This window comes from Chionomys nivalis, chromosome 6 (genome assembly GCF_950005125.1).
Source record: "Chionomys nivalis chromosome 6, mChiNiv1.1, whole genome shotgun sequence".
NCBI classification, from domain to species: Eukaryota; Metazoa; Chordata; class Mammalia; order Rodentia; family Cricetidae; genus Chionomys; species Chionomys nivalis.
The window spans coordinates 72534509-72553762 of record NC_080091.1 but is presented as its reverse complement, the minus strand read 5'-3'; the positions used below and the strand labels follow the sequence as shown (position 1 = coordinate 72553762).

General features: G+C 38.6%; 1 protein-coding gene across 3 annotated transcripts in view; it reads left to right on the top strand.

Moving 5' to 3' along the window:
- Positions 1–344: 344 nt before the first annotated feature.
- The window catches only part of Gabra4 (gamma-aminobutyric acid type A receptor subunit alpha4), a 76990-nt gene continuing 58080 nt past the window's right edge, over positions 345–19254 (top strand). Inside the window, exons 1-6 of one of the 3 annotated variants that reach the window (XM_057772166.1) lie at positions 359–759; positions 1176–1294; positions 14458–14525; positions 15523–15743; positions 15911–15993; positions 18707–18850. In XM_057772166.1, coding sequence (XP_057628149.1) covers positions 674–759; positions 1176–1294; positions 14458–14525; positions 15523–15743; positions 15911–15993; positions 18707–18850 — 721 coding nt within the window. In that variant the 5' untranslated portion in view covers positions 359–673. Of the gene's footprint in view, positions 760–1175; positions 1295–14457; positions 14526–15522; positions 15744–15910; positions 15994–18706; positions 18851–19254 lie in introns of all 3 variants that reach the window. The other 2 variants (XM_057772165.1, XM_057772167.1) reach the window with 2 other exon arrangements.

Here is a 19254-nt window from a genome sequence, read left to right as displayed (position 1 = left end):
CAGTCTAGCGTCCTGGCCTCTGAAGGCGAGGTCAAAAGGCTGTTGTACCCCACACAGGTTCACTTCTCTTCCTTGCTACCTCCCACCGCCCCGCCCCGCAAACCCTGTCATCCCGCCCTTTCTCCACCTACATCCTCTTCAGAGGGCACAGACAAGTCCTCATACAACCCGAGAGAAAGGCGCTTCTTTGTTTCCAGCCAAAACCCTGGTGAACCGAGTGTTATCTGAGAGAGAAGTCCGCCCCGTCCTGTGGCAGGGGACTCACTTGGGGCTGTGTGACCCAGAGCAGGGACGAACGACCGTGGGGGTCGTGTCCCCTGAGTTACAGGTTGGATCAAACTTGCCTAGCTTCTCGTGGCAGGAGCTCCCAAGTTCACTGGTGAGCAGCGCGTGAAGGAGCGACAAGGTGCGGAGTTGAGCCCAGGCTCCGCTCGAACTGGGCGCGAGCGGCGAGGGAGGGGGCGGGCGCGCAGGTCCCGCCTCCCCTGGCCGCGTGCACACACACGCCCACCGCGGCTGGGCTGGCGGAGCGCGGGCGAGTGTGAGCGCGGGCGAGTGTGAGCGCGAGTGTGCGCACGCCGCGGGAGCCACTCTGCCCTCTCCTCGCACCCTGCACAGGGCATCTCGAGAGCCTGGAAACGTGAACAGGCTTAAAGTATGGCATGTTGCGAAGATGGTTTCTGTCCAGAAGGTACCCGCGATCGCGCTGTGCTCCGGGATCAGCCTTGCCCTCCTGCACTTCCTGTGCCTGGCTGCTTGGTGAGTTCCGGAGGTGGTGGGGTGGGAGGATGTCATAGGGTAAGGGTACATGGGAAAGGTGGTCAAGTGTCTAGATCCACAGCACCCCTTTGACCACTCATCCTTCCCTGAGATCTTCCTGTCTTCAGTATCATATGGGCTAAAGCCAAGCTTTCTGTTGACCGAGAGAAGTCGGCAGTTGGGTGCAGGAAGCGCGGGTGCTGGGGTACATGCTGCCTGAGGATACTTGCAGTCTGGGGGTGCATACTGCCCAGGACACGCTTTTTCTGACCATTTTGGCTCTTCATACCCCAACCCCCAACCCTCCTTTAGCTAAGGCCAGCGACTCTTTCCCTAGAAGGCAACCCCTTTTCCACCTGTTCTCAGTTTCATTCTTAAAATAGTCTTTTCCACCCCCGTTATTTTTGCACTTGCAGTTTAAACGAATCCCCAGGACAGAACTCAAAGGACGAGAAATTGTGCCCGGAAAATTTTACCCGTATCCTGGACAGTTTGCTGGATGGTTATGACAACAGGCTGCGTCCTGGATTTGGGGGTACGGATTGTTTCAAAACACGCAAGTGTGCTCTGTGTGTCCGTCTCTGGTCTGTTTGTCTATTTGTGGAAATATCATTAGGTGCGCCTCACGTGCAAAAATGAAAACCAGTCATTCTCTCGAGCGCCTCCCCCCTTTCTCTCTTCCTCTTCTCAGTGAGACCTATGACAAGAAGACCGCCTCCACCCGTACTTTCCCATCTCCCCGCCCCCTCAGGAGCTTGGCCTCCCCCACACTAATTACCTCCTGAGACCTGAATGCAGGATGGGGGAGACTGGAAAGTCAAAAATGAACTCAGATCCGCTGCACTGTCGCTGCCTGTCTTCTCTGAGCCACAGCATGGGGTTTGCTTCCTTGAATCTGTCCACTTTGAGCAGGTACATTGTTGCACTGGAGGTAGCTGGCTTCAGGTCTTCTCTCCTCCCAAGTGTCCCTCCCTCTGCCAAAGGTTCACCCTGTGTTCCGCCTAGGACAGGAATCTGGGGCATGAAGCTGAAGCTGGCTTCTCTGCTGGGGAACCCAGTCCTTTCCTACTATCTTCTCACTTTCTTTGGGGTGCTGGTCGCTCACATTACTCCTCTAATGCTTCAGGAGTGTTTAGCTTTATTTCCTCCTCCAATCAGTACCTGTAAAGCGCTCAACAGAGACACATTCACAGCACATTTTTCTCTTACCCTATTTCCTTTTTATATTCAATAGTTGGCTACATGGCAAGTTTGGGTCTAGGCATTGAATGCACGGAAACCAGATAGAATTCACCTCAGCCATTGCAGCAGGCCAGTTCATCAGGGGAAAGTGACTTGCTAAGATACTGCTTGGCTTGGCTCACTCTTCTGAATACCAAGTCCCTGTCCTTTCTACTGTAAATGAGTTAAAGAAGGCCTCAGACTTAAAGTCGTCAAAATTCTTGAAATGATAGGAATGGTAACAATAACGACCATTGCTATTACTTACTTAATTAATTTCAACTAGATCAGCATTTTACATACATTATTGTCAACTCTCACAGCAACTCCAAGAAGCTGTGACTTTCCCCATTTGGCAGATTTGAAAAGTTAGGCTGATTCAAGTAGAGTTTATGGATTTGTGCACAGGTTAGCATTTTGTATTTACAGGAGAAATCCAGCAGATTAAGTTGATGTTCCACACTGAGTGGTGGGATGAGTAAAAGGTGAACTTAAAGCTTGGTGGGGGGCGGTGCTCTCTGCCTTGGATTGAGGCTGCAGAGGAGGGAGAGAGTGGGAGACGAGATAAAATAGGATCCTGGAGTGGAGAACACATGGGATCTGAGGAAGAAGGACTGTAGACAGAGTGAGAAGCAATGATGGGACAAAGTAGACTTGGGGAGAATCGGGAGGTGGCTCTCTGGAAGACAAGACAAATGAGGGCACTACAGACAAGGGAGAATTTGACAGGGCACACAGCACCTAAGTGATGGACTGCGATCTGGTCTCCTGCCCCATCCCATTTCTTTTCTGGATTTGATGGCAAATGTTTTGTAATGGAGTGAGCAGATTCCTTGGGTGTCTGTATATTGACAGTGTTATAGGTGGATGGGACAGATGGAAGTTTCTCCTGCTTTTTTCCCTTGTTGTCTTTCCAGGCATAGGTTACCCGCATCTATCTGCCTTCATGAAAATTTGAAAAGAGACTTCATTAGGGAAATGAATCATTTGCCAATGTGCGAGCTCTCATAAGTGACGAGAAAGTTATCATTTGAGGTCAAAAATAGTTTTGTGGAGAATTCTCTAGATGATGTGATACCACTTGAAACTATATTATGTCAATAAAAGAGGCTTTATCTTCCCAGAAGGGTTTTAAACTTCACATTTCAAATATAAAAATATGAAAAATATAACTCATGTAGTTTAAATATTCATAAATGAAAGCACAATTTATAGCTGGATCTATATGACTTTATTAGTAAGTGTTGAAAGTAAAAATATGTTCTCTTGGCTGTAAGACAACTTAAGAAAAGAAGACGGGAATCTTCCATACAGGAGCATCTTTACCATGTCCTCTTCCTATAGTACTGTGTAGACCACAACGTGAGTGCTGGGTTCGGGTCAACTGCAATGCTGCTAAATGTCTCAAGGCCATTATCTCTCATCCTAGTTGACATTGCTGCATGATCTGCATCCCCACTCACCTGGCTATATTTGTGGGGCAGGGTTGCAGTTATTTTACCTTAAGCCCTAGTAGGTCATTAATTGCTAATGAAATTACCACAAGGCACAAAATTAGGAATTTTTTTCCTTTGCTCATGAGTATTTGTGGTCAGATGACTGACTTTTCAGAAGTGGGACAGTCTCTGTAAACATGTAGTATTCCAAATGTGACAGAAGGGTGATAATTATCACCTGCAATATGTGAATTCTCTGTTCACATGAAATTTTAATTGTGAACTACTTAAAATAAAAGGAAACATTATTGTTATCACATAACTTTATATGCCACAACTTTCATCTCTTATATGACATGACATTTTATACTTTGAAGAAAGTTTGGCATTTTAAAAATAAGATGAAAACCATTCATATTTTGGCCAAGGTATACTGTAAATATGGATTGGCTTCCTACTTCCTTTAATCCCATTTCAGCTCTTTGTGGGACATTTACTTTTTATCTGTTTATACAACTTAGCTCTGTTCCATTTAAAATAAAGCTAAAAGCAAAGATGTGAATTGAAATTGGATGGTTTGTGACTACTCAGTAGGCCAGGCAGAGGTTGAAATAGATTTGGAAACCAAATTATGTATTTTTAACTCAGCAGCACAGCTTGCTGTGGGGAGATAAAGGGAACTGAAATGGTTCTCCCTCTTCATCCCCCCAGGAGCTCCTCTCTCTTGTCTCCACATTCCCCTGTTGGGGAAGAAAGGTGAGCAGAGCAGGGCAGTTGGGAGAAACTGGAATGGACTTCTGAAGGGCAGAAGTCTTTCAGCTTCGGATGAGTCAGTTCCTATCATGCTGACGTAGTTGTTCCTGCTTAGAAGTGGCACCAAGTTGACTTTGTCACAAAGGAAGTAGAAAGTCATTCCTTCTGTCCCTTGTCCACTTTGAACACAGTTGTATGGCTTTATAAGACTAAATACCTGGCCACAGGAGGACAGTTTAGGGATCCTGTCTCTCCCCATTTTTCACTTATCTAAGGGACACATAATAGTCTTTTGGGGGGACACATAATCTCAAATAATCAACACTTCAATATAGGTGGTTGTTTTAGGTCCTCTTCCATAACCTTTCTGATAAGGAAACAGAAGACTGTCGTCAATTTTATGAGGCTGCTCACTAGTTTAGTAGGACTTCATATTAACGGAGTTCTTTGTGCTCTTAAAAATATTTTCATATATAATCTTAAGACGATTATTACAGAAGCAGAGATGTTCAGGGCAGGCATCATCCCTCTGCTAGAAAAGAGGCTGAGAGAAGTTCGATTTAACTGTCCAACATAATGAAAACTAGTAATTGACAAAGTCCCACCTCCTACCACATCTTTAAGTCCTTAGTCAGACAGCTGATGGGTATGTCTATTTCTCAGGGTCCCTTGCAGAATACTGTAAGTTAGGAGTCGAGTTGTCCTGAATATGCCTTGTTACTTAGCTAAGGATAAATAAGCAATATCCTTAACCAACAGAGAAAAAAGTAAGAACTTTGTATCACAAATTTTAATAATATTTAAAATGGAGAAGAAAACATGGAAGCTCATGTTCATTTAGGTGAGCCTGGTAAGTGTCCCTGACAGTGATGTCTTCAGATGATCTGTATCTCAGTCTGAAAGTTCCCTTGTCATGTGCTAGCTCTATTAGTTGAATGCCAAACTGTAATTAATAATCTTAGGTAGAATGAACATTTCAAATAGAGGAACAGAAAGATAAACCATCATTTCCAGAGTCATTTGTTGATTCATTTGTTATACCAGTATGCAAATACAGTTTTATGTAAAAGAAGTACTATATAATTCTTAAGACAGGTTTTAAACCCAAAATTCGTCCTCATTGTCTTACCTTTAAGGAAAATAAATAGATAAAATCAGTAAATGATAATGCTGCAGGAAAATTAATCAGCACCAAGATAGAAAATAAGACGGGAGAGGAATCTAGTCTGCATAGAAATGATGGCCAAGAAAGTCAAGTTGACAGCAAAGCGTGCCAGGAGGGACGGGGTAAGAGAACAGTTATTGTTGTGCAAACAAACCACCAATAAAACCAAACCAACTGAACAAGCAAACAGATCAAGTAAAAGCTGAAAAAGTGGGCAATAGATTGATATGATTTTGAGAATAAAAGCTTTCTGGTACACTTCTTGTTTGAAAGTAGGGCCAGGAATATTAGAGTATTGGGTTGGGATAGTAAGCAGAAGCCAGCTTATAAAAGGTCTTCCTATAAAGTGGCCTGAATAATTCTCTTAATAAACTTGGATATCACTGAAGTTCTTTAGGTAAGTCTTTGACTTAACACAATTTAGGCTGTGAAAGGACCCGTCTGGTTGATATGTAAAGAAAGGTTTAGAAACAGAGGAAACACGAGACATATGATGAAGCTTTTGTGTTTCAGAGTTTGCTTGTTGTTGTAATTCCTATTCATTATGTAGATAGCTGCATGGAATGATGCAGATGTAGGAAGGATGAACATAAATGGACAGTGAAGATATTTTGGGGACTTTAATTCAACAAAAGTGATGGAATATTTAATATGAATGATCAAGGAAAGCAAAAATAGCTCCATGATTTCTATTCTAAGAGACTGAGCAAGTGTAGTGTTTAAAGCTATGGGGGACTGTCCAAGTTCTGCTTCCAGGCTCACTTGCTAGTAGAAGAGGCAGGAAATCAAGTCATAAAACAAGTGAACTATTCAGTGTGCAGTGTGTCTGGCATCAGTGAACATAAAATATGGGGACATGGTTTTAACTACACAGTTAGGAAGCGTTTGTTGATAAAGTAATACCTGAGCATTGAACATCAGTGGATAAGACCAGGAAGCTTGTTTGGGGTGGGGTCTTCTGGTGAGCAGGAAATCTGGGTACAGTTCTGTGGAGGCTGGAAGTCAGGGCTGATACAGTGTAGATGAAAGTGTTGAAGAAGAAGGGACAATAACAAAGAAAAGGTTGTATAAAGTTTTGTAAGCATGCTTGTAGACTTTGCTTTTATTCTGAGTCAGACCAGACAAGACTAGAAAGGATTATATAAGGGGCATATCCTGGATTGATAAACTTTTAAAGGCTCACTAGGAATGTTGTGTTAAGAACGGAAAGAAGCAGAGATGGTTGGAGTTTTTCACATTCAATCCGGCAAGAGATGATTAACACTTTGTACAAGCAGGTTACAGAGTAATCTCTCCATTTCTAAGTAATCTCTCAGTTGTCTTCTGTCTCTATTTTGCTAAGATGAAGGATGACAGTTGTAATGCAGAGTTTGTGAGAAAATACAAGAAATGAGGCTGAGCAATACATATATATATATGTGCGTATATACACACACATACCATATATATATATACATATATATATATATGTAACACAGTTGTTAGGATGATAGTAGAAGACCTGTAGAGACATGGAAGAATGATATCCATGTGTATATAATAAATTTATGTTTCTAGATATCAAGTAGAGAGAAGTTTGCATTTTAGAGGTAGTGAGTATGTCAACGCACATGGTATTTGAAGTCTTAAGAACAAAGAGATTCCAAGAGATTAAAGATGGCAAAGAAAAGGCATAAAAACTGATTTCTGCTGCTTCCAATGTTAACAGGCATGGAAAAAAGAAGAGTAATTTCTCCTAGGAAAGTCTGAGCAACAGTATTCTGTGATATAATAGCAGGAGAATAAGAGGGCTTGCGTACTTTGGGAAAAATTATAGTTTACAACAAACAGATCAATATAGACATGGGCTTAAATTAACTACTATATTCAGTGGTATGCATGACTTAGATAACGTTGACAAAAACAGTTTTGTAGCATGGGGGGGGGGGAGAGATAGAGAAGTTTACCTGGAGGCATTTGTACGAGTGGATAGAGAAACGGAGCTGGTAGAATCAAATGACCAATTTTTTTGAAATCATTCTTTTTATAGTTATTGTTGGCAAAAGACATACTCACTGGTTGTCACTTTGAGAATGCAGGCTAAATATTGAACATAAGATATTACTGTGCTTCATGAAACAGAACTTAGTTTTAGAAATGGGAGAAAAAAACATAGTTTTGAATGTTAGTGAAAACAATGGAATTGCTAGGTGGACATTCATGGTGCAGACAAAAATTTCAGTGACTAAGAATACAGCAGAGAGTGGAGGGGACAGGAAGGAAGATTTGGAGCAGTGTGTACTGATTTTTTTTCCAGAAATTTATATGTGGAAAGGATATTTTTAAGTAATGTAGAAATACTTATTTGGAATATATGGAAATAGCTATTTTTAAGATTAGAAATATTATAAATTGTCTGCTATTGGTAATGACTTAGTGCAATATAGATACATATTGGAAAGGAGAGAAGGGGTACATGGAAGAAAGACCACATTTTACAAGTTTATAAGAAAACAAATATGTTAGTACTGTCAGATATTTAAAGTTTCTGTGGAATAAAAACACACAGATGCACTTGGTATATCATGCTATAAACCATATCAAATATAGGTAATAGGATATTAGTGAATTGTTGTGGTTTTAGGTAAAGTTTCAGCAGGGCTTTAGATTTTATATGAAAACATTTGTCATTACATATTGCTGCTTTATATTTTAGTCCTTTTTGAATATATTTTAAGGCTCCTTGGGTACACATGATGAAGTTTGTTTAATAATACATTTCCATTATAACTGGCACATAACCTTCTTTTCATTTATCCATTTGTTTATATGCTAAAATATAATAACCATAGCAGTTAACCAGTGTGCAGCCCAAAAGCAGGCACTAGTATAGACTTGCAATTTGCTATACATTTCTTCAGTCCTATCCTTCTATTTCTCTTCTCCCTCATTATTACTCTATTCTTTTCTTCCATAGCTTTTCTCTAATGGGTGTCTTAGGTTATCCTTATTTTTAAGGTATAGTTAAAGCATTTAATTATCTTTAACTTGCTGTATAACTTGCTTTAACTTTTGCTACGCATTGAACTTGATGCATCATTAAGTTCAATGCAATGTTAAGATGCATTCTTTCTGTTGCATCGTGCTATTGATCCTCCCTTTGCTTGTTATGTGATGTTCGCATTGCATAAGAACTGTTTCACTTGTCTGCTCTGTTGGCAGTAGGTTTTTTTGCTTGTTTCCCAGATTGTATTGCTGTGAATATTCTGGCCCAAATTTTCTGCTGTAAATGTGCAAGAGTTTCTTTTGCATATATATCAAGGAGTGGATTTTTCTGGATCTTAGTGTAAGTAGGAGTTCAGCTTGAAGAGATAATGCCAAACTGTTTTTCCATGGTGAGTTTACAAAATTAAACTCCCTTTTACAATAAAAATAAATTCTGTATCCACATATACTTTAGCAGCAGGAAAGTGTGTGTGTGTGTGTGTGTGAATAGAAGTGTTTTAAATGGTATTTTATTGAAAGAATTTTAATAGTCACTATTTCCATCATGTTCTAATATTGCTAAAAATATTTTAAATCCTTTATTGACTGCAGGGATATTTATTTTATAAATTTTTGTCTTCATGTTTTATTCTTACTGTAGTGTGCTTTTTGTTCCTGTTATTGAAGAGTTTTGTTGTATATAAAGTAAGAGAATGTTGATAGAAGAATCATAAAATGTAGAAGACATTAATTTTTAATGTCTTTTAAGGCAAAGAAGCTTCTAGAACTCTGAGCTATTTCCTGCTCTGTTGATGAAATCAGTGGGTATCCATTTTTGTGTAATATCCAATAAATGTAATAGTTCTACGTCTTGCTAATAGCAAGCAAAATTAGAAATGTCTTTACAATTTCCCTGAGTATTACATGTTGTTGCTGTTGTGTTATACCTAAATTCTTTTATTTTTTTTTGGTATTTTATTTATTTATTTATTTATTTATTTATTTGGAACAATCTTTTCTCCTTTTGCATATCAATCTCAGTTCTCTCATCCTTCCCTCCTTCTGTTCCCCCCACCTTCCACCCACCCCATCCCCCATCAGCGTCTCAGAGAGGGTAAGGCTTCCCATAGGGAGCCAACTAAGTTCTTAAAGTCTCTTTAGTTTTGGATAGCACTGGCACTTTGTAAGATGAAGGTGTGTATAATGTGAAGGGCTGAAAAGCAGGAATGTTTCCTAAGGAGAATAGCTGCGGAGACACTATGGAGAATTAAGATTAACTAGTCCTCAAATCAGTCAAACAGGATTTTATTTTATGATATGACAGTAAACTGTATATCATTATTGGAGACAATATTAGGGATTGATGTACTTTGGTTCTTTGACTGTTGAATAAACAGTAGAGGATTATCTGATACTTTCTTAATTGCCTTCCAGCAAGTTAATTTGATAGGACCATTTATTTCCCTGAAGTTAATATTAACAGCTTTGTGTGTTGACTCTTGATGAAGATTACTTTCTTTGCCTAACAAATTCTTAGGGTCAAAAGTGTCTCTCCACAAAAGACTTTAAAAAATAATTTTTAAAATTTCCCCAATACCAAAGAAGTAGGGTTTTTGTGAAAAAAAAAAGTGTCTTTGATGTTCCCCAAATATATCTACAGTTATGGGGAAGAAATCTTTCCAAGCTCGTATTGTCTAGTTTCTATGCAACTATCCACTTTGCAAGGTTGATTTGAACATCCTAAATAGTAGCATTAGAGGAAGTGTCTCCAATTGTTCTTAATTGCTTAGCTACCATTATTCATTGACAACTGATTTATCGGAGACCTATTGCGTTTTACATGGCAGTTTGCTTGTATGAAAGAATACAAATAAAAATCAGACAGTTTCTGCTTTAAGCGGGAAATATTTTTAGCTTAACTCATGTAGCACATAAGTCTTAACATTTGAAATTTGTGAGAAGCTTTGAAAAAAATCATGATTAATGATATTAGAAACACAATGAAACAATTATTAGCACCTCATATTTACAAAGCACTGTGCTAGTTTGGGACTTTGAAAGAGACTGAAATTTCATCTCAACTGCTAATGCTAAAAACACAGATTCAAGGAGACTGAAGGAAGACACAAAGGGCCACAAGAATATAATTTAGAACCTATTGTTGAACAAAGAGAATGTAGGGATAGCTGGATGCACAACTGAGATTGTGTGATAAACTTCCATGTTTAGCTAAATGACAACTGGCTAAATATTTTATGGTATAATTTAATGTAGTGAAACTAGAACACATCTTGGCAGCCCCAAGGAAGAGTTAGAATTCTGCCTTAGCCTCTCTGAACCCAGTTTCCAGATACATAAAATTCTCATGATAGTGATAATAGCACCTTCTAAGGGTGCGATAAAGATGAAATGTCGTACGGAATGAACGTGGCATCTTCTCTGACATAAAACTAAAGCTTAACTACATAATAATTATTTTTATTTCTCATTGTAGGCATTACATGCCACTTGATTTATCCATTTCTATTCCCAGTCTCTACTCTGGTCCCATCAGCTTAAGTAGGTTGATGACCTCTTAGAAGACACTGTCTGCTATTTGCCCCCTATAACTTATTCACATTCAAGAGCCTCTGTGATTTTTAAAAAATTGTATATTTCAATCATATCCTTCCTTGTTTCAAGTCTTTGATGGTCTGTCAGTATTTATGGGGTACAAGTCAAACTCCTTAGGGCAGCCTACATTCATGTCAGAGCTAAACTTGATATCAAAGAAAAAACCCAGGGTGGAATAAAAGGAAAATGTTCTTTTATAGGCTCACCTTCATAGGGTTACTTTAACAAAGTATGCAGACTAGTAGCTTAAACAACAGAACTTACTTTTTATTTTTCAACTCTGAAGATATCAAGACTTCAGTAAGCTTGGTTTGTTGGCATGGAAAAGGTGTCTCCTCTTTGTCTTTATATAGTTCTCTCAGTGCATGTCTATGTTCTAATCTCCTTTTTTCATAAAGCAATCAATCACTCATATTGGATTAAGTACCATTAAAAAATCTCATTTTAATGCAATTACATTTTTAGAGCATTACCTCTAAAAATAGTCATTAGAAGTTACTGAGAAATAGGATTTCAATATGTGAATGTGGGAAATATAACTTCGTCCACAGAAGTCTTCTTTTCCATCTCTGGGTCATTCCTTGTCACTCTGAAAGTTCTGTTGCTTGTAGTTTAAATAGTATTCACTGTAGCATGCATTACTTAAAGGATGCCATTTAAAAAAAGGGGGAGGCTCAGAGTAGGTGGATGCTCTGTTCATGGTACCCTGGTTTTATTTCTCTTTGTGACTTCAGTTTCCTATCAGTATCCTTTGCTTTGTTCCAACTGGTCTCTTTTCTTTTCCTTGAAAATAGGAAGACCTATACCCACTGTCATCCTTCGTCACTTGCTGTTGTTTGTTCCAATGCTTCCAGGTCATGTATATGCTCCAGACTAGTTTGAAAGTGAATGCTTTGAAAAAGTGATTCTTAACACAGATCTGGAATTCCTTTCACAGCCTCTTCTTTTCCTACCTGCCTGTATCCATCCCGAAATAACAGCTGTCATTCATTTTATTTCATTTGTTTCTTTTCTGCTTACTCCCTGATTCTCCCAGTAGCATGGTATCTTCTTGACAGGGAACTCCTTTATAACCTGTCCATGTAGCTGGTGCTTAGGCAAATATTTATTGAATGGATGCCCTAAAAAATCCCTCTGCTAGTCAGGTACATTTAGAATCTAACTCAGTCTTAAAGTGCAGTATAATCTTATAAGCAAATGCCAGATAATGTCACACACAAAGACTAATTCTGAACATAGAACAGTATTTTGGAACTATTGAAAAAATAGTAGAATTTAGATAGATGAGAATTTAGCAATATCTTTTATTATCATGGGATGATTACATCCATAGAATTAACATAGGCTAACATGGTTTACAATGCATTAATAATGAAAAATATTGTTCCCATTCTTCTCCTGCCTGCCCCTGCCACACTCACTCTCTTGACACATTTGTAGTGTCAGTATTTCATAGAAAACTATTGTAAATACAGTATAGAAACTGCTTGAGTGGATGTTTGTAAACAATAGTAAACTGGACTGTCTCCTTTTGGAACTATTTTAGAATTGCAAATCATCAGGTCCAACCTTATTCCTACTAAGTCAGAAGATCTGAAGCTGTATCCAACAACCTCCACTTTCCCAGTCTGTTCAGGATATTCTCCAATATCATTTGAGCAATACTACCTTGAATCTATCTTCAAAATAACTGTTGTTTTTTACCAGGAGTCTGGTAAAATAGCTCATGTTTACTGACACTGTCAATCTTAGTTGTTTATGTGAGCTTGTCTTTGGAGCCCTCACTTGTAACTACAGCATTTCTGCTTTCTGATACCTTTGTAATTTTTGCTAAGGAAATGACAGCAGTTTTGAGCCAATTTGAATAAAATTGCTATCTCCTAGGGTTCAAAAAGTTAGGAATTACTTGCTTCCTGGATTACTTATTTCTGGACTAATTTGGCTGTAATGAGCTTATTATTACCATTTGGATGTTGATTCTAGTTTCTCATTCAAACCAAAACTTAATTAACTTCTATCGCTTGAAAGAGGTGCATTTTATATGGTGTAAAAATAAAAGCATGTGCTATAATTTGCCTCTTGTTATAATTCCAAAACCTAAGTTTCTTAGGATACTTATTCCATAAATAATATCTCATTCTTCCTCATTTTCTCTGTCTCCATGTGGCCTCGTCGCCAGGCTGTAGAGGGAGAAATATTTAGATTCATTTTCTGGAGATTGAATTCAGACTTAGAGCCTTAAGTGACACCAATTGTGCTTTCCCGTTTTTGGCATAAAACCAATTTCCCAACCTGTATCCAAGTGATATTCTATTTTAATAGCAAATGCTATAGTATCCAGTTATCGAGTATGTAGCCTCTGACCGTGCAGCTTTCTAAACCATTATTTAAGGAAACAGTCTTCAGGAGGATAACAATTTTTATATTTTCATGGGTGGTAAAATGCTGAATTATCTATAAGAACTACTGTTATAACTGAACACATTATGAACATATTATGTCTTTGGAAATTGATTTGCATCTAATACGTTTAATATTTGTTAAAATCTTTGCATTTGATGATATATTACTGGACTAAAGCTGTACAACTAGGAAGGGTTATGAATTAAATCTGAACTACAAAAATTATTTGGTTTAAAGCATATTTCTAAACCTGGAGAGTGGTGGTATTTTTTTGTCTGCTTTCTGTGTCAGCAATATCAGCATCATGCTCTTACCATGTTTCCCTCCGGGCTAAACATGCACATACTTGCTCATGATAAAGATTTATTTAGATGGTGGAGAATCTCAGTAGCAATAGAGGGAAACTAATATGGAATGCGCTTTTGGATGAGAAAGCTCTGTGCTCAGCATTCCATTTGATTGCTATAAAAAAATCTGTGAGACAGGTGTGGGTGCTGCAATCAAGCAGTTAAGTAACTTGCTGAAGATCACACAGCCAACAGGTGGTGCAGCCTGAATGGTTGTCACTGACCGAAGACCTTGTCATGGATCCCAATCACCATGGATAGTGTTCCTATTGTTAAAGGTGACAGTAATCATTTTGGAAGTTATTTATAAGCATCCCCAACTCCCCAAAGACTCACTCTTTACAGCTTTGGTCCTCTTCACTTCTGCACCCTGCTGTTTCTTCCTCTGAACAGCTCACTTCTTGCTAGAAGCCAATCAGATGATGAACTCTTAAAAAAAAAAAATTACTAAGGCTAAAAGCTCGTGTGTATCTGCACTGCTTCTTATCCCAGTGCCCAGGAATGATGTATCATTGTAGAAACAGGTACTTGGTAAGTAGTTGGGATGTCTATTTGCCTTTTGAGCAAGCACCATTTTTCTTTCTCTATTGTTACTTTTGGCTTGATTTGGATGTGCACTCTAAACTGAACTTTACACTCCTTTTATTTTTTGAGAGATTCTTTATCTCACTGAAAATTCAAGATGCATGTAAAAACATGACATTTTGTGTCAGTATTCATTTATTAATTATCTAGTCCTCCAAGGCTGTAATGTTGGTAATTATTTTTTCACACATATTTACTTCATACTTACTAGGTCCTGTTACAGAAGTGAAAACTGACATATATGTCACCAGCTTTGGACCCGTTTCTGATGTTGAAATGGTAGGTATCTGAGAAACTGGAGTTTTGAAAAAAAAATAGGTCAGAAAGAGTCAACTAATATTTATTATATTGTGAATCACACAAAGCCAATGCTTAATTAAACTTAAAATTCTCTAGAGAGCAAGATATTTCATCTGCACCCCAGAGTTATCATTTTTAGTATGTATTGACTTGGAATCTTTCTCAACAGAGGGATCTTTCCTTGTACTACTCCCACACCAATCCCTTCTATGGAAGCTACAAAGGAGAAGAAAATGGGAGATCGTCAGTTGTTTAGATATGGATTAATAGTGTGCACAATATTACATTTCTGTTAGCCTTTTTGTTTCCCCATTGCCTCAGTTATTTGCCTCCCAGCCTTGATTTCCATCCTTCCCTCTCATGCTTAAAGAGGTCAAGAGGGCCAGCATTTGTCAGAAAGTCCACATCCCTTCAGCTGTGCTCTCTTATATTAAATATACTTAGTAAACAGAATGGCAAACGAGTCTACTTTATATTTTTCTTGACCTGAGGCTCCTAATGGTTTGAAGCCCTGGATTCTTTAAGCATTTTTAATACACTTTTGAAAGCAAAATTAATCTTTTTTTTTTTAAAAAAGTTGACTTCATCTTAAAGAAATGCCTGTAATTTTATGATCAACTATGTAGTGATGCCTGTTACATATTAACTGATTTTTGCCCTCTTCTATAAAGTAACGTACACCCAAAATTACCTGGTGTTGGCAGATTTTATTTAATTACAGTAATTAGTCCTCAGTGGCTTATGTGTATGGTGATTTACTTGTTATAAATGCAGAAGCTGAAGGGATCAAGACGGATATTGTGTGCATATTTAACTCTGAATCTTTTTGTTCTGTTGATTTAAGATCATCTCTGCTTCTGTTAATTTCCACTGATGTAGTCTCTAATGACTGGGAGAGGTTAGAATTTATTACCTTTTGCATATATATGTATGTAGTCACCTGTGACTTGACTTTGTCACAAACCAACTTCTCTAGGAATATACAATGGATGTGTTCTTCAGACAGACGTGGATTGACAAAAGACTAAAATATGATGGTCCCATTGAAATTTTGAGGTTGAACAATATGATGGTCACCAAAGTTTGGACCCCTGATACTTTCTTCAGGAATGGAAAAAAATCTGTCTCGCACAACATGACAGCTCCAAATAAACTTTTTAGAATTATGAGAAATGGCACTATTTTATACACAATGAGGTAATAGAATTTTCTTTCTTGTTTTAACATTCCTTATCCACAACACCCATCTTCCCCAACACCCTCCTCCTTCCCCTCCTTCTTGCTTTCTATCTCTCAATTTAGGAATCTCTAATACTAATTTTAAGGAAGGGTTGACTTGACTTACTTGCATTTTTCCATGATAGACTCACCATAAGTGCGGAGTGTCCCATGAGACTGGTGGATTTTCCTATGGATGGTCATGCCTGCCCTTTGAAATTTGGGAGTTGTAAGTGACATTAAAAGTATTGCTCAAATTTCTGTTTGTCTTCCTCAAGCTCATAATCATGTATTTGTGCAATTTTAATTACCCAGCATTTAAATCCTTATTCATGAGAAAAAATTGTGCAAGGTTTAGGAAATTATGAATTTTTAAATATAAAGTGATACCTTATAAACAAAGTCCTACTTTTTACAGATGGCTATTGAGGACTGAGTCATAACTAATAAGCCTGTGGACACTTGTGAAACTTAGGGATTTGGGAGCAGTTTGTATGTGTCCAAGGTGTAGCATAGAAAGGGCATTGTGAGGGGGGGTATGATTTAATAGTAGCAAATAAAATTTCTTAAAGGTGGCTTGGGGAAAAGTAAAAAAAAAAAAAAAGTTTTTTATTTTCCTGAAATAACCTGAGTTAAAATATCATAAGTAGCACTGTTAGTAACAGTACTGACCTGACACAAATGTCTAGCTGAGCTATGAGAGAATTTAGTGGCTGATACACTGTTGACTATATTAAGGATTGTGATTCCACCTGAAAGCTAGGGAAGGTGTTGAAAGATGTAACCGAGGGAAATGACTGGCCTCTTTTTACACCCTGTTTGGGAAATGGACTGGAGAGAGGCTGGAATGGAAGTATGGGAGAGCTGGTGCCTGCTGTTTTCCTGCGATCAAAGATGGCAGTCGGTTAGACTAGCATGGCACAAAAGGAGCAAAAGTGGAAGAGACGTGTTTGGAAAATGTAGTAGCGATGAAGGCAAGAGGAACACATGAGTGGGTAGTAAAGAATATGAAGGCTCCTTTCCTCAAGCTCCTTTCTCTGAGATGGCAACAAAATGGGATTGCTCTTGTAAGGTCTGCTTCCAACATTCGATTCAATCAGAATCTCCCAAAAATAGATGTTGGCTTTTACTATTGCTTCAGACTCTTCGTTTCACTGATTGTGAAACCGGTGCCTGCTGTTCTCATTGCTCATTGCTTGACTTAATGAGAATCGGCAGTCACCATGCTTTTTATAACCCTAGTAATCACAATACTCAGTGGGCTAACTTGAGACTAGAGAAAGCCATTTGCTCCCTGACCAATGATTTAATAAGACAAGATAAAAGCAGAAAAAATACACAAAGATCTTACTGGGCCAGAAATAAAATTACATTTTTACTGTAATAATTTGAATTTTATAAAAGATAGTTCTCATCTGAGAAAGTCTTCTCCTCACAAGACCTCTCTGGGTCTCATTTGAAGCACTCTTTGATGACTAAAGCAAACTTGATGCTATCTCAGGCTTTATATGTGAATAAGGAATCATTTTTTGGAAAGTATTTTGGTTTACCATACCAGTAAGCTGTTTTTGTTGTTGTTGCTGTTTTGCTGAGTAAATTAATTCTTAATAATTTTTGAAAGAGAAAACCACTATTTAATTATGCTTACAATAAGAGGAATATGAAAGACAATGCAAGAAAAAGATTACACTATTAATTTAATTTGAGTTATCCAAGAGATGATTCCCGATGTAAAAAAAAGTCATATATAAGAATAAAGTATAAAGCCGGGCGATGGTGGCGCACGCCTTTAATCCTAGCACTCGGAAGGCAGAGGCAGGCAGATCTCTGTGAGTTCGAGGCCAGCCTGGTCTACAAGAGCTAGTTCCAGGACAGGAACCAAAAAGCCAAGGAGAAACCCTGTCTCGAAAAATCCAAAAACAAAAACAAAAAAAGAATAAAGTATACATGAGTTTAAATATATAACACTGTGAATACACTTCCAGGGATAAATGCTGACATGAAGCTCTGTAATGTTGGATGATAACTCAAATTTCACAGTGTATTTTTCAAGGTCATCTGTAAGGAAAACCTCTCTGAGTGTGGAGTCCTTTAGTAGGATTATGCAAGTTCACCAGGGACCTCCTGCATTTCAGCCTTTTTAGGGATGTTTGTAGGGGAGGATGACACATAATTCATTCCGGTTCTTTTGAACTTATTTGTGCGTGAGCCAAGCTATCTGTTCTGGGTAGAGTGGTAAGCAAGCAGCTGGTCTCCATTTGCACTGAGCAAGGAATAACAGAAAATGTACTCAAATTGCCACTGGGGAGGAGTCTTTGAAGTTAGAAGGGAAAGTGTCCTAATTGCAAGCTTCTGAAGGTACTGGGACTGGCTGTGCAATTCCCTGCGGAGCTTTGCAGCCAACATAGTCAGAACCCTGCAGAATGGTTTCCAAATAGCATGGACATTGGCCAGAGGCAAAGTCTAGAGCAGGTGACCCTGGAGAGCTCCCTCACAAGGAGAATTTGCTTTGGTTTTGTTTGTGTTTCCAGGGGTGGCATCTGGGACATTTCTAGATGGCAGAGCTGTATGGAATTGTTCAAGTAAGGACAGATAAGAAGTGAAGAATTAGGAATCTAACAACTGTGTAGGAGGTTTGGACTATCTGCTTTTCAACCTACCTGCCTTATTAGAATGGCAATATGACCACCTCCACTGACACAAATATAGATTTATGGTTGTTTCAGTTTTATTCTCTACCCCATTCCATCTTTTGACATAAAAACAGTGAAACCTATAATTTGTTTAATCTGTCTATTTTCCTAACTTATGAACATGTTTGAAAATGATAAAGCGAGTATTGTTTTCCCTTTTCTGTTGAGCATTTGCCACGTTAAGTGTTGATTTTTAAGATGGATGAAGGAGGAGTCCTGACTGTAAGCACACTCTCTGCTCTTGTTCAGACGCGTATCCCAAGAGTGAGATGATCTATACCTGGACCAAAGGCCCTGAGAAATCAGTGGAGGTGCCAAAGGAGTCTTCTAGCTTAGTTCAATATGACCTAATTGGGCAGACTGTATCAAGTGAAACTATCAAATCTATCACAGGTGAGATTGCATGCACATATTCTCTCTCTCTCTCTCTCTCTCTCTCTCTCTCTCTCTCTCTCTCTCTCTCTCCTCTCCTCTCCCTCTCCATCTCTGTGTCATATTTGTTCATACATGTGTGTGTATGCATGTGTTTATGTAAGCATGTGTGTGTGGATATGGGTGTGAATATGTGACCAGTCAAAGGTGGTCAGTCCTCAGGGTTCATCTACCTTATTTTTTGATCCTTCACCATCCTGGAGCTTGCTAACAAAGCTAGACACTCAGTTCCGTGAGACCCAGGATCCTCCAATCTCTGCTTCCCCTGTTCTGAGATTACAAGCCTGGGTTACCTCACCGTGCTTTTTTTATTGTGGCCTCAACTTATATCTTTATGTTTTTATGGCAAGAATTTTGTCAACTAA